At 40.8% G+C, this 15,452-nt stretch overlaps 1 protein-coding gene across 3 annotated transcripts in view; it reads right to left on the reverse strand.

Annotated features, from left to right (window-relative positions):
- The window catches only part of Afg3l2 (AFG3 like matrix AAA peptidase subunit 2), a 38,681-nt gene that overhangs the window by 18,204 nt on the left and 5,025 nt on the right, over positions 1–15,452 (reverse strand). For all 3 annotated transcript variants that reach the window (XM_090353431.1, XM_090353433.1, XM_090353432.1), the window contains exons 3-9: positions 15,200–15,277; positions 13,643–13,749; positions 13,361–13,513; positions 6,025–6,099; positions 3,090–3,214; positions 1,894–2,167; positions 1,303–1,440 (exon numbers count right to left, since the gene is read on the reverse strand). In XM_090353431.1, coding sequence (XP_090209557.1) covers positions 1,303–1,440; positions 1,894–2,167; positions 3,090–3,214; positions 6,025–6,099; positions 13,361–13,513; positions 13,643–13,749; positions 15,200–15,277 — 950 coding nt within the window. The remainder of the gene's footprint in view (positions 1–1,302; positions 1,441–1,893; positions 2,168–3,089; positions 3,215–6,024; positions 6,100–13,360; positions 13,514–13,642; positions 13,750–15,199; positions 15,278–15,452) is intronic.

Below are 15,452 nucleotides of genomic sequence, written 5' to 3' on the forward strand. Positions count from 1 at the left end.
AAGCAGAAAAAGCTCGACGTGCACTGTGGCTCAAGTGGTGACAATGCTAGCTTTTTTTTTTTTTTGGTCAGTCATGGGGCTTGAACTCTGGGCCTGGGCATTGTCCCTGAGCTCTTAAGCTCAAGGCTACCGCCCTGCCCCTTGAACCACAGTGCCACTTCTGGTTTTCTAGTGGTTAACTAGAGGTAAGAGTCTCACGGACTTTAGTGCCCAGGCTGGCTTTAAACTATGATCCTCAGATCTCAAACTTCCTGAGTAGCCAGGATTATAGGCATGAGCCACCACACCTGGCTAAGAGTGCTAGCTTTGAGCAAAAGAAGTTCAAGGACAGTACCCAGGTCTTGGGTTCAAGCCCCAGGACTGGCCAGCAGTTTGGCCTAGTGTTAGAGTGCTTGCCTACATGCACAAAGATCCAGGTTTGATTCCTTGGTACCACATACATAGAAAAAGCCAGAAGTGGTGCTGTGGCTTAAGTGGTAGAGCTCTAGCCTTGAGAAAGCCCAAGAACAGTGCTCAGGCCTTGAGCTCAAGCCCCAGGATTGCAAAAAAAAAAAAAGCCCCAGGACTGGCAGAAAGAGAAAGAGAGGGAGAAGGGGAGGGAGGGAGGGAGAGAGAGAGAGAGAGAGAGAGAGGGGGGGGGGGGGAGAGAGAAGAGAAGGGAAGGCAGGAAGGAAGGGCAAAGAAACATACAAGGAAATGCAAATCAAAGCAACCCTGAGATACCACGTTACCTAGTTAGTTTGGCCAACATTTAACTCAGACAAATGATGGTAGGGATGTGGGGGAAAAGGAACCTTACTGCACTGCTGGTGGGAATGTAAACTAATAGAACCACTCTGTAAAGCACTCTCAAAAATCTAAACACAGACCTTCCACTTCTAGGCATCCCAAAAAACTAAACACAGCCCTACCACGCCTAGGCATCTCCACTGAGTGGCATGAGCCAGGAGATGACAAGGACACCTGCACAGCCATTTTCATCGCTGCACTATTCACAATAGCCAAGATATGGAAACAACTCAGATGCCCCACAATAGATGAGTGGATCTAAAAACTGTGGTACCTATATACAATAGAATCTTACAGAGCCATGAGAAATAAAATAATGCCACTTGCAGAGAAATGGATGGAACTAGAATAAATCATGTTAAGTGAGGTAAGCCAAGATCAGAGAGACAAACAGAGCATGTTCTCCATGTGGAAGTTAGATCTAAATAAATAAACTTTGCTAAGAAAGACATAAATTGCTAACATGGAGATGGGGATAAGAAAGCTGTGCCATCAGAACAGAATATAACTTACTCTAGCTGGACCCACACCAACAAACATCTCCAAAAACTCAGATCCACTAACAGTGATGAAGGGGACGTTGGCTTCTCCAGCTGTGGCCTTAGCTAGCAGTGTCTTTCCAGTACCCGGAGGACCAGTGAGAATGGCACCCTTAGCATTAAAAAAAAAAAAAAGAGAGAAATTAATCAGAATCTCAGAAACATAAATTGTATATCCATAGCAATTCCAAATCACTAAGCATTTCTAAATCACTGAACATTTCTTCAGTATCTGAACTTCATGGTAATAAGTGAGCTGTGGCTCAAGTGGTACAGCAGTAGTCTTGAACAATAAAGATCGGGAACAATGCCCAGGCCCTGACTGAGTTCAAGCTCCAGGACCACTCTACCAACCCCAACCACCAATACACACACACAAAATTAAATGAAATCTTAACTATTTCTAACATGTTTAGTGTTGGGATGATGTTTTAACCCTATGATACTTGAATCAGAAACCAGGTTAAGAAAATGGAAAGAATAATCAGACTTCATAAAATGTCAACTTCAAGATGAAGAAATGCTTCAAAGATGTTTTAGTTAGTTTTCTGAAAGTGTATTTTACCTTTGGGATTTTTGCTCCAAGGTCTTGATACTGCTTGGGGTTTTTCAAGAAATTCACGAACTCCATGATTTCTAGCTTGGCCTCCTCACAGCCTGCCACGTCTTTGAACTTCACATCTACCTCATCCTTTAAGACCTTGGCTGTCGTTTCCCCAACACTGAAGAGTCCACCCATCCCGCGGCCAGTTCGGCCAATGCCGGCAGGCCCTCTCCGTATGGTGTAGAGGAGGAAGGCGATGATGAGCACCGTGGGGAGCATGCTCAGGAGGAAGGAGCTACGGGAGCAATGCACACATCAGTGTTTCTACCTCTGATTGGCAAGCATTCTAGCAACTGCTTCAGATAGGACAGGAAACATACATTCTCTTTAAAAAAAATTCCAGCGATGGAAACAACCCAGATACCCTGCCGCAGATGACTGGATACAAAAACTGTGAGATATATACATATATAGAGAGATATAGATAGAGATAGAGATATCTCACACAATGGGATTCTACATAGCCAACAGACAAGATAAAATAATGGCATTTTCTGGGAAGTGGATGAAATTAGAGCGAATCATGTTGAGTGAGATAAGTCAAGACCAAAGGAACAAAAGGTACAAAGTCTCCTTAATATGTGGATATTAGATCCCAACAGTACAAGAGTGATGACTCAATATTTGGGTACCCCAGGTTATAGATATGGTCGTGGAGATATAAACATAACTACATAGACATAAAAATCTATGATGGAATATATACCCTATAGACATGTTTTATTATATAGATTAATATGTATCTATGACATACAAACTCTCAGCTTAATTTTAATTATGTTCTAAAATCTATGTGCCAGTGATTGTATATAGAGATTCCCTTCTAGAATACTTGTTTGTCAAACATGAGATTTGAAATATGATGTAAAAATCAATGTTAATAAAATCTTTTTTAGAAATTCCAGTTTTTTATTTTATTTGCAACCCACGGAAAATCACAAACATCAAATTACAGAGAAAACCAGTCTGCACCTGTTTTTCACATCTTAGTCCTAGCCTAATAACCACCATTTAAACTAAGTTGCTAGTGCTTTTCCTTTTCAGGTCAAAGTGAGAAAGGCCTGACAAGCTAGTGTATGATCCTTCTACCTGATGACACAGGGAAGTAAACCACCACAGTGTGCACAGTACACAGTGACTTCTAAGTTACTTCTTACCCATCACTCTCAGCAATGTAAACAACAGGAACCCAATTTTCCCCTTCTATGCCCAGTTCTTGCTGTAGATTTTCCAGATTCCGCTCAAAGGTGTCTACACTGCCAATGTTGAACCAGACGTATTGCTATGAAATCAGAAAAACAAATATCCTCAGAATGAAGTAGAAACTAAAGGTTCAGGTTACAAAGATTCAACTTTTTTCTTAGAAACTTTCAACTTTCAAGGAATTTTTTTCAGAAATACTGAAGATCAACAAATGCAGAGAAGAAAAATGATTTGTTTTAATGCTATGGTAGTTTTCAATCATTGAAACCCACAGGAAATCCTTTGGCAAGGAAATATTTCTTTAGCAAGATAACTCAGTGGCTCTAAAATTATAAACACAAAGAATAAATAAAAAGCCTATTTGAAAAGACAATCCTTTTATAAATAAATATGTATTCTTTAGTTTTTCTAATGGCTTGTTCTCAAAACTGATAGAACATCAGTTAAATTTTCTGAGCATTTACTAATTTTTTTTTCCCCAGTTCTAAGGCTTGAACTCAGGGCCTGAACACTGTCTTTGAACTTTCTCAAGACTAGGGCTCTACCATGTGAACCACAGCACCACTTGCAGCTCTTTCTGTGTATGTGGTACTGAGGAATCGAACCCAGGTCTTCATGCATGCTAGGCAAGTACTCTACCACTAGGCCAAACTCCTGGCCCCAGCAATAGGTTTTATTCCAAGCTCATTCAATCTTGAAAACCATCCTAAAAAAACAGAATCTGGGTGATATTCACTACATGTACAGAAAGACACCAGGTGTTGTTCTCATTGTTACAGCTGTGGTGTCTGAGAACAACTGAAGGCTATTCTGCCAACCAGCACACAAGTGCAGTCAATCCCTCAGCAACCATAGGCAACTGGATCCATAGCTCCCCCAAAGGATGCCCAAGTCCAAGGACAAAGTCCCACTATAAAATGGCACTGCACTTGCATATAATCTATGTGCCTCCTGCACCCTTAAAGCTACCTCTAGCCAGGCACTGGTGGCTCATACCTGTAATACTAACTATGCAGGAAGCTGAGATCTGAGGACTGCAGCTCAAAGCCAGCCCAGTTAGGAAAAGTCTATGAGACTCTTATCTCCAATTAACCATAACAAAACAGAAGTGGAACTGTGGACCAAAGTGGTAGAGCGCAAGCCTTGAGCAAGGGTTCAGAGACGGCACCCAGGTCCCAAACTCAGATCCCATGACTGACCCAAAAATAAATAAATAAACAAATAAATAAATGCTACCTCTAGTATTTAAATTGCTTACTATAAAGCAAACGCTATGTAAATGGTCATTCCACTTTATCGTTCAGGAAATGACATAAAAAAGTCTGTATAGGTTCAATCCCCCCCATTTTCATTTTTTAGTCCATGTTCCATGTTGGGATCCATGGATGCAGCCCCCACAGATAAGAGTGCTGAGCATATTCCATGTTCCATGGGTGTCTACAGGACAGATGAGCCTTTATTCTCACAGATAAGAAACTGTGTGCAGGGCTTGATTCATCCCTGGTTACACATGAGGAGTCCAGGCAGTCTCCAACCTCACAGACAGAGTCTTAAGCACTGTTACCCTGCTTCTCTGCCCAAATATAACAGCTCGACACAAGACCCCATTCCAAGCACTTCTTAAATATTAGCTCTACGTTACAGCAAAAGACTTATTTTCCTTTAATCTTCAATCATTTTTTAAAATAGTGGATTACAAACAAAAACAAAAATATGAAGTCTATAACATATAACTCAGAAGGGAGCAAGATGCCATCCCATATTCCTCCCGATCTGCGCTCCTGCGCAGGGGACATCTACTCTTCACATTTCTAAAACACACGAGTGACTGTGACTTGTACATAACCATATTCCTCTAAGTCATTACACAACAGAAATATAAATCCATATGGTAATACATCGCAGCTATGAACAGAACAGATTAACATCATGTGACAGAGCAGCCCTCAACTCTGCGCACCTGTGACCCATGGGTACTATGCCAAAGGCCTGGCTAATCAGAGGATCTGGACACAGAGGCCCAGCAGCTTGGGCAACAGGGAGGAGCAAGGTACAAGTATAGACCCAGGTAAGCATCTGGGGTGCACTGGGTGGGAAATCTTAACAAGTGTCCATACACTGAAGTCTGGAAATCACCGACTTAAACTACCTTGTTTAAACAAATACTATTGTGGTTCCTGTTCTAAAAATGAAGAAACAGAAGCTTAGAGCTAAGTCTAGCCGGGCAGTTCACACTGGGACTGACTGAAGCCAAAGCCTATATGGTACAGCACAAAGAGCACTGGATATGTGCTTCTGAAAATGCAAAATGCTTTTTATTCAACAGGCAACACACACTCTCTGCAGAAACTCAGGAAATACATCCATATTTGGGAGGCTAAGGCAGGAAGATCAAATTCAGCCAAGGTTACATAGGAAGCCTTATCCAGGCACCCAAGGCCTCTACTCTGTCTCCAGAAGTACTGTCCAAAGTGGCTGAACAGGATACAGAAATTATTTTAAAGTAACTAATAGAGATTAATAAAACAAATGGAAATAGTATCATAATGGAATAGTATCACAAAAAAGCTGGGAAAGAAACAGGTGGAAAATGTCATAAACTGATTTGAAAGAAAGTGTCTCAAAGTATAAGCAATTCAGATTGTTTTGGGGTCCCCCCCACTTTTAACCAAAGAACTGTCCCTTAGTCTGAGAGTCAGACTACTGTGGAACACCGAGGTGAGACCTTGCTCACTGCTTCCTATTCGTCCAGCCAGCAATGACAAGCTGGGCCCCACAGTGCTCTTCCCCTGCTGCATGGCCCTGCTGATGACCCTATGCCTACTGAGATGCAAGGGATGCTTCCACTCCATTACGACTCATTCCTGTCAATTCATGAAATGTACTCACCCCATCAACTGGAGACTTCCCTGGTGCAAAAGTCACTCGAACAAAACGTTTATTGACAACTTCCAGTCTGTCCACCTAGAGTTTTAGAAAGGTAAATATTCGAGCATAAATTTGCAGAAAAGCCATGACATTCAGACCTACCAATAAAAACAAAGACGAGAGAAGGACCTACACATTTGTGCCTCTCCCGGGGTGAGCACCTCTGGGCTGAGTCACCATAGAACCACCTTTTCTTTGCACTACACACTAGAAGGAACCCCAAAAGATACCCACATTTACTTTGGCCTATTTTTAAACTGCTTTCTATTTGCTCTTCTACCTTTTTCTTTTCCTTCTAACTTTATACTCACTGGCATTTGGTTCTGTAAGCTCTTCCACTTGATGAAAGCACTAACTTTTTTTTTTTTTTTTTGGTGGGCCATGGGCTTGAACTCTGGGCCTGGGCACTGACCCTGAGCTCTTCAGCTCAAGGCTACCGCCCTACCCTGGAGCCACAGCCCCACTTCTCTTTTCTGGTGGTTAACTGGAGATGGGTCTCACATTCTTTAGTGCCTAAACTGGCTTTAAACTTTAATCCTCAAATCTCAGCCTCCTGAGTAGCTGGGATTACAGGCGTGAGCCACCGCACCCAGCTCTCTAACTTACTATTAATAGGCTATTCCAATTTATTCCTAATGCTGCTATGAATACTTCTATACACAGTGATGCAGACACTAAGGCTGGGTCAGAGGGTAGACATACATTACTTTTACCTTTATTACTATGGTCAAACTGTGGTTCTATTACGCTGTTGGCCTAATATTTTCACTACTCTAAATCCTACCATATTGGGACTGTAATGCCTTAATTTTTACCACTCCATAAGTACAGTGCTTTTTTTTTTTTTTTTTTTTTTTGCCAGTCCTGGGCTTGACCTCAGGGCCTGAGCACTGTCCTAGGGCTTTCTTAAGGCTAAAGCTCTACCACTTGAGCCTCAGCACCACTTCTGGCTTTTTTTTCTATGTATGTGGTACTGTGGAATCAAACCCGGGCCTTCGTGCCTGCTAGGCGAAACTCCCAGCCCTAGTACAGTGCATTTTTAACTTTTCCTTTTTCTGTGGTGCCAGTACCACGGTTTGAATACAGGGTCATTTGTTCTCACTCAGATATTTGTATAGCTGGCACTCTTCCACTTGAGCCACACCATCAGCCTAGTTTTTTGCTAGTTAATTAGAGATGAAGTTTCAGAAACTGTTTTGTCTGGGCTTCTTTTAAGCCTAAATCCTTGGCCCCCTGAAGTAGCTAGGGTTACAAGTGTAAGCCACCCGGATTTGACTTAAACTTGTGTTTTCCTCCCTAATTATACCAGGTTCTTAATCGCATGCTTGAACTCATCGTCCTAAGGACTGTGAATGACAGCATAAACTCCTTAAAACATGCTTATTTCTCATGCTCCAGTCAGCAAGTCCAAAAGATCTGAATGCAAGGAGTAGCAGGGAAACTGCAACAGAAGAATCACTGCTCTTGGGCTGGAAAGGAAAGACTGTCTGGGGACCAGTAAATCGGGACAAGGTGGAGACTCTTGGAGCAGTAGTCAGAATATGTGGGAGGTGTGCTCCAGGCCCATCCTTGAACCCCAGAGATACATTGTCACAAAGCAGGCACTTCCCTTCTGAAGTGGAGATTCCGACCTTTGAGAGCCTGACCTTTGAGAGCCTGTTTCATGAGGCAAACATTTGCTTCAAAAATCTGAGTGGATATTGAAGAGAAGTGGAGAGTGGGCATCCCTGTCTAGTTCTTTAAGGTAAATGGTTCCAGTCTTTCACCATTTAGTATAATACTGGCTGTAGGTTTTTCATATATGGCTTTAACTATTTTGAGGAATGTACCTCTTACTCCTATTTTTTCTAATGCTTTCAACATGAATGGATGTTGTATTTTGTCAAATGCCTTCTCAACGTCCAGAGAAATTATCATATGATTCTTATCCTTAGCGCTATTGATGTGATGTATTACATTGATTGATTTGCGAATGTTAAACCAGCCTTGGATCTGTGGGATGAAGCCCACTTGATCATAGTGCAGGATTTTTTAAATTTGTTTCTGGATTCTGCTGGCTAATATTTTATTGAGAAGTTTTGCGTCTGTGTTCATGAGAGAGATAGTTCTGTGGTTTTCTTTTTGTTGGGTCTTTCCCTGGTTTGGGGATGAGAGTAATATTAGCTTCATAAAATGAGTTTGGTATTGCTCCTTCTGTTTCTATTTCTCGGAAGAGTTTCAAGCGTAAAGGTGTTACTTCATCTTTAAATGTCTTGTAGAATTCCGCAGTGAAACCATCTGGACCTGGGCTCTTTTTGGTTGGCATTTCCCTGATTGCTTCCACAATTTCATTGTAAGAGGTTGGTTTGTTCAATTTGTTTACCTCTTTGTTGTTCAGTGTGGGTAGCCTATATTTATTTAAGAAATCATCCATTTCTACTAGACTTTCTTTGAATATAGGCCCTGGTAGTACTTATTCATTATGGACTGAATTTCTTGGATTGTTCCCGTGGCGTCTCTAATCTTGCTTATTTGAGTCTCCCCTCTCCTTTTTTTGATTAATCTTGCCAGGGGTCTCTCTATTTTGTTGACTCTTTCAAAGAACCAACTTTTTGATTTATCAATTTTGTGTATAGTAGATCTTATTTCAATCTCTGATAGTTCTGATTTTATTTTTGTTATTTCTGTCCTTCTAGTTGTTTTAGAATTAACTTTTTCTTGCTCCTCTAGGTGTTTCAGTTTTTTTTATGTTATTTACATGCTCTTCTACTTTTTAATATGCACTCCTAGTACGATAAATCTTGTGTGTGTGTGTGTGTGTGTGTATCAGAAAGTTCAATAGGCCCTTGTATCAGAAAGTTCAATAGGCCCTGCATATACCAAACAGCAGCCTGGAAAACCTATTTCATACAGTTGCATTGAGTGCTTAATTTTTGTTAACTAATGACAGTTTAAAAAGTCATTGAACTGGGGACCGGGAGTTTGGCCTAGTGGTAGAGTGCTTGCCTAGCATGCATGAAGACCCGGGTTCAATTCCTCGGTACCCCACATACATAGCAAAAAGCTGGAAGTGGTGCTGAGCTGAGGCTCAAGTGGTAGAGCTCTAGTCTTGAGAAAGTCCAAGGATAGTGCTCAAGCCCCGAGCCCAAGCCCAGGACTGGCAAAAAAAAAAAAAAAGTCATTAAACTGTGAACTGAAAAAAAATTACCTTAATTTAGACTATATCTCAGAGTCTGTTCTTTTGAAATGTCAATTCAACCTTGCTAAAAAAGAGCTGTAGACACTACAGTTTGCTGCACAGAAGTATCAAAGAGAAATATAAATCTTAAGCAGCACTGAGAGAAAGAGTCAGAGGAGCAATCTGGTAAACTGATCAATTTTTTTGTTTGTAGGCAGGAATTTTACGATATTATATTAAAATGTTCCCCCCGGAAGTAATGCATTTAAAAAATCTATATAAATATCACAAGTATCTTAAAGGATTTGATTCAAAAATCACTATTTTGTCACACTTATTAATGTTTCTTCCAGATTTACCACTCTCCAGACAAAATTTTAGAAACTACTATTTACCACTCTTCAGACAAAATTTTAGAAACGACTGTAAAGTATAATTTTAGTAAAATTTTCACTGCCTATTGATTTTGATAAGTTATCTTTCCTCTTAGTGATACAACTATACAATACTCACTTTGAAAAATACTAATATTACGAACGTAACTGTAACCCTCTTTACATCACCTTAAGAACAAAATACAATCTGAAAAACGCTAATACTGGAACTTGAGCTCAGGGTCTGGCACTCTCCTTTCACATTTCTCTCAAGGCTGGCACTCTACCACTTAAGTCAGCTCTAGTTCCAGATTTTGCTGGTGAATGGAGATAAGAATCACACAGGCTAGGTTTGAAGCTCAAACTTCCAGTTTTAGACCCCAGAGTAGCTAGGAGTATAGGCATTAGCTACTGCATCTGGCTTTCATTTATATTTTCAGGGTAACTTGGCAGAATAGAAGATGCCTATAGAACTGGAATCTTATTCTAGATTTGTCATTATGGAAGAACATCAGTCTCTAAGCTTCTTCGTCTATCACAGAATTCTAGCTTGTTACTGTCATTAGCATAAAATTAAATACAATGAATTTAGAAAGTAAAGAATTATAAAGTACAAGGTAAAGGTAAAAATCTTGAAAATTTGCACAACTTGTTTATGGTTTACTCTAAGTCACATAAAACTTAGGATATGGAAGAGGAAAAACTTAGGTCCAAGCTATCTTTCCATATATAATTGTATGATATTTTAAATACTTAAAAGTAGTTCAAATTAGACCACTCTTTTGTGGTCTTTTCCTTCAAATAGTATCAATGTATTTCTTAAGCTCTGATCCAAGAATTCTGTGAGAATTCTGTCTTTATGACATTCAAATGATCAATTACTTCTGTTTATTATTAAGTTAATAAAAACCAAATAACAAAAAAAAAAATCTGAGTGGAGGATAGCTATGGCTCAGTATAAACACTTGCCTATCTCTACTATACCCAAGGCACTGAGTTCCATCCCCAGCATCACCAAGAAGGCTGAAGGATTGTATAAGATCAGCAAAGCCTCAATCTCAAATGAACAAATGAATAAAGAAAAGGCTGGGATGTGGCTCACGATGCTGTGGCGTAAGGCTATGGGTTTAATCCACAGCACAGTACAAGGACAGAGTGTGTACATGCACAGGTACACACAATCTGAGTAGGTAAGACAATCCTAGGAAGATGGTGCAAGAGGAAGCACTGAAATCTGTCTGTCTACATACACTTTATGCGTCTGGTGTAACTATTTTGAACTCTGGAGTCTGTTAAAGGCTTAGAGGTTCTAGGAGCAGATAATATCAGTCAGTTTCAGCACTTAACACTGTCAGCCTCCCATCCTAGCTCTATCCTAGCTCTGCCCCAGGGCTGGCAGCTAGGCACATGCTCCAAGAACAGCTGACATACAACCTGCAATCACCAAGACAGGCTAAAGGACCTGTCCTCAAAGACTAGATCCATGTACTAAAGTCAGAAGTGGTCCTTACTGTACCTTCCTCCTGTGGCTGAAGTGACAGCACCAGCGCTCTCTGGCTTTTTTATTTTTCTATTACTCCCTAATTCTATAGCCAGATATTAAAGAGTAAAACATTAAACAAACAAACAACAAAAAAAACTACTGGGCAGGGAATGAGGCTTAGTGGTAAGAGTACTTCCTAGCATACATGAAGCCCTGGGTTCAATCCTTCAGTACCACACTAAAAAAAAAAAAACCAGAAGCGGAACCAGGGTAGAGTGCTAGCCTTGAGCAAAAGAAGCTCAGGGATAGTGCCCAGGTCCTGAGTTCAAGCCCCAGGACTAGCAAAAAATAAAATAACTAACTAAATAAATAAATAAAATTATTTTAAAAAATAAATAACTGCATTGAAATTATCGAGTTTGGGCCTGGTACTATTGCTCACACCTGCCAGCTACTAGAGATGCCTGAGCAATGCTAGCAAATCCCCAGAAAAGTTTCATATGGTACGGTGCACCTATAATCCCAGCTACTTTTAAATAGGAAGATTGAGATACAAATCCAGACCTCAACAAAAACAAAACCCTAACTGAAAAACAAAACAAAGAGGTCTAGGAACAAGAATCTACCACTAGGGCTCAACACAAGGCCCTAAGTTCAAATTCCAGTATTACCCTTCAAAATAAGAAAGAAAAAAATCAGTGAGGAACAGAAAGAAAACTGAAGAAAAGAGGATATAACCTAAGGGAACTACAAGAACCCAAATACACTGTAGGAATCATAGAAGAGAGAAAGGGAAAAAAAGAATATTAAAAAGTAATGGATGAGGGCTGGGAGTTTGGCCTAGTGGTTAAAGTGCTTGCCTAGCATGCATGAAGACCCGGGTTCGATTCCTTGGTACCACATACATACAAAAAAGCCAGAAGTGGTGCTGAGGCTCAAGTGGTAGAGCACTAGCCTTGAGAAAGTCCAAGGACAGTGCTCAGGCCCTGAGCTCAAGCCCAGGACTGGCAAAAAAAAAAAAAAAAGAATGGATGAAAACATCTCAAATTTAGTGAAAGACAAGAATACTAACACCCAACTTCAATGAACTCAAAGGAGAACCTCACTGAGACAACTTTCCAAAGACAAAAACAATCATAAAAGTAGCAAGAGAAGCATCTCTTCACATACAAGAGATCCTGATTAAGATTGGCATACTTTCTTTTTCTTTCTTTCTTTCTCTTTAGTCCTTGTCCTAGGCCTTTAACTCAGGGACTGAGTACTGTGCCTGAGCTCTTTGGCTCAGGGTTAATGCTCTGCCCTTGAACCACACGTCCACTTCTGGCATTGTGGTAGTTAATTGGAGATTAGAGTCTCATGGACTTTCTTGCCTAGACTGGTATTGGTACTATGATCCTCAGATCTCAGCTTCCTGAGTAGCTAGAATTACAAGCTGAGGCACTGGCACTCAACTTGTTAAGATAATTTCTTTTCAGAAGGTACAGGCATTAGTATAATAATCAGAGTAGTAATATAAAGAATCAAAAACCCAGGTTTGATTCCTTGGTACCACATACATAGAAAAAAGCCAGAAGTGGTACTGTGCCTCAAGTGGTAAAACTCTAGCCTTGAGAAAGCCCCAGGACAGTGCTCAGGCCCTGAGTTCAAACCCCACAACTGGCAAAAAAAAAAAAAAAAAGGGGGGGGGGACCAGGAGTTTGGCCTAGTGGTAGAGTGCTTGCCTAGAATGCACAAAGACCCAGGTTCAATTCCTTGGTACCACATACATCAAACAGCCAGAAGTGGTGCTGTGGCTCAAGTGATAAAGCTCTAGCCTTGAGAAAGCCCAAGGACAGTGCTCAGGCCCTCAGTTCAAGCCCCAGGACTGGCAAAAAAAAAAAAAAAAAGCTACAGAGCATATTTTGAAAATGTATGTGCAGGATGTGCAGGTACATTAAATATGGTATCTTATATTTTGGAGGAAATAGGCAATTTTGTCTTTCAATTTACTACTGACAATTTCCTGTGACTAGTTCTCCTGGGTTTTTGCCTTTTGGTAGCATATTTAGACACAGGCTTTGATGCTTAGAAGATCCAAGACTCAGTAGACAATCCCCTCCCTTTAAGTTTGTACAAGAGAAACTTCTCAGCAGCTGTGTGACCATCAGTCTGGGCAGTCCGGAAGATTGGCCTTCCTGTATTTGAAAGCAAGATGACACCAAGGAGGCTAAAGAATCTCTGTCTGATGTTGTTCTAATGTCACCTTGTGGGTCATAGCAGCCATGAACCCCATACAATACTTACTACTCCTTTAGAAAGATAGTTATTGACAAAGTCCTTCCAAGTGATTTCTCTCCCGGAGCTCTTAAACAGGAAGTAGAGCATGATTCCACTCCAAAACACAGTAGTCCAGAGAAAATATAACCTGAAATCCTTGTCATCCCATGGGACGTCACCCTAGACAAAGAGAGAAAGTTTCTGTAAAGATCAAAATTTCATAATATATCATTCTGTGCTATATGAGACACAGTCTCCTACAATCTTTCTTGGGCCACATTTGTCAAAATCAACAGTTTGAAATCAAACCTTCTGGAATCGGGACCACCAGTGAGAATCATCTTTCTTGCCTCGGCGCTTTCCTCCACCACCTCCTGCTCCTCCAGAAGAGCGTGGGGTAGCAGCTGGCTTTGACTCTGTCAGGAAACAAGGAGGACACACAACAGAACTCCAGTGGTTTCTAGTGGTCAGCAGGCTTCCAGGCCCATGGGTTCATAAAGGCCTTGCTGCAAAGGGCAATATACCTATTGTCTGGCTGTGGCACCATGAGAAAGGCCAGCTCTGAGCTCATTCTTTGCATTCTGAGTATGTATTTGTTCTTCCAACTAGATGAAGCCAGGTGCCAGTGGCTTATCCCATGATCCTAGCTACTCAGGAGGCTAAGATCTTAGGACCATGGTTCAAAGCCAGCCCAGACTTATCTCCAATTAACCATCATAAAGCCAGAAACAGAGCTGTGACACAAAGGTAGAGTGCTAACTTTGAGTGGAAAAGCTAAGAGCCAGGACCTGGGCCTGGGCCCTGAGTTTAAGGCCAGTATCCATGCAAAAAAAAAAAAAAGAAAGAAAGAAAGAAAGAAAGAAGAGAGGGGGTGGACGAAGATCTGACTCCCATTTCCTACATGAAGAATTGAAAATATTCCTCTTTACCTATCTCTCCCTACTTTAATCCTGTTACACTAAAATAAATCCTTAAAAAAATTTTTTTTGTTTAAGCTGATGGCTCACGCCTGTAATCCTAGCTCTCAGGAAGCTGAGATCTAAGAATCGAGGTTCAAAGCCAGCTCAGACAGGTTTATCTCCAATTAAAAAGCAGAAAACTAGAAGTGGAACTGTGCTTCAAAGTGGTATAGCACCAGCCTTGAGCAAAATAATTCAGGGGCAGTACCAAAGCCCTGAGTTCAAGTCTTACAACTACCACCACCAACAAAAAAAAAGTGCTAGACTGAGGCTGTAGCTCAGTGGCAGAGCATCTGCTTAGCATTTGGGAGCCCTTGGTTCAACTTCCTCTATCAACAAAAACACCTAGTGGCTTTTTATATTTTTCCTTGTATTTCCCTAAACAGAAAGGAACTGAATGCAACACTGTGCTAAATGGTATGGCACTTATGAAACAGGGTTAGGAAGCTGGAAACACACACACACACACACACACACACACACATTTCCCCCCCCCTCTCTCCCCCCCCCCCCCCCCCCTCTCTCTCTCTCTCTCTCTCTCTCTCTCTCTCTCTCTCTCTCTCTCTTCCTTCCAGGCCTAATGCTGTCTGAATTCTAAGAAAAGACAAGGTCCAGTTAAGGCTCACATGGTTTTCACAAAATTGCACTCTATCATAACACATGTCAGATAAGACCTTTCTCAATGGCTTAAATTATGTGTCAGATCTATCTACTAATCTTAGTTTAGCTAGTCAATCTCTCTACAGTGACTTTAAATTTGCACCAGGACAGGAAAACATGCACAGAAAATGAATGTAAAGTGAAATCTAGGGCCTATGAAACTTTATGCATGGGTAACTGCTAGTATCAGTGACTTTTGGTGGTCATCAACATTTATTAGAGAAAACAAATTCCTTTTAGCGTGTACCTTTTTTGTCTCCCACAGCTTCTTTGGGTTCAGTAGCATTTTTTCCATTTTTCCCATTAGGAAAATATTTTTCAAATCCTGTTAAGGGGGGGAAAAAATCCTCAAATTAAAATTGACCATATTCTATATGTATGCTGTTTTTAATGTCACGGACTGCTCACTAAAAAGCTAATTAGCTGAAAGTTGTCTATAAAAAAATGTAACTAAAGTCTAAACAATACAGTGCACAGTCTGGAAGTACTAAAGCCAAGAT

The sequence above is a fragment of the Megascapheus bottae genome, chromosome 19 (assembly GCF_031878675.1).
Source record: "Megascapheus bottae isolate mThoBot1 chromosome 19, mThoBot2.hap1, whole genome shotgun sequence".
In the NCBI taxonomy this organism is placed as follows: Eukaryota; Metazoa; Chordata; class Mammalia; order Rodentia; family Geomyidae; genus Megascapheus; species Megascapheus bottae.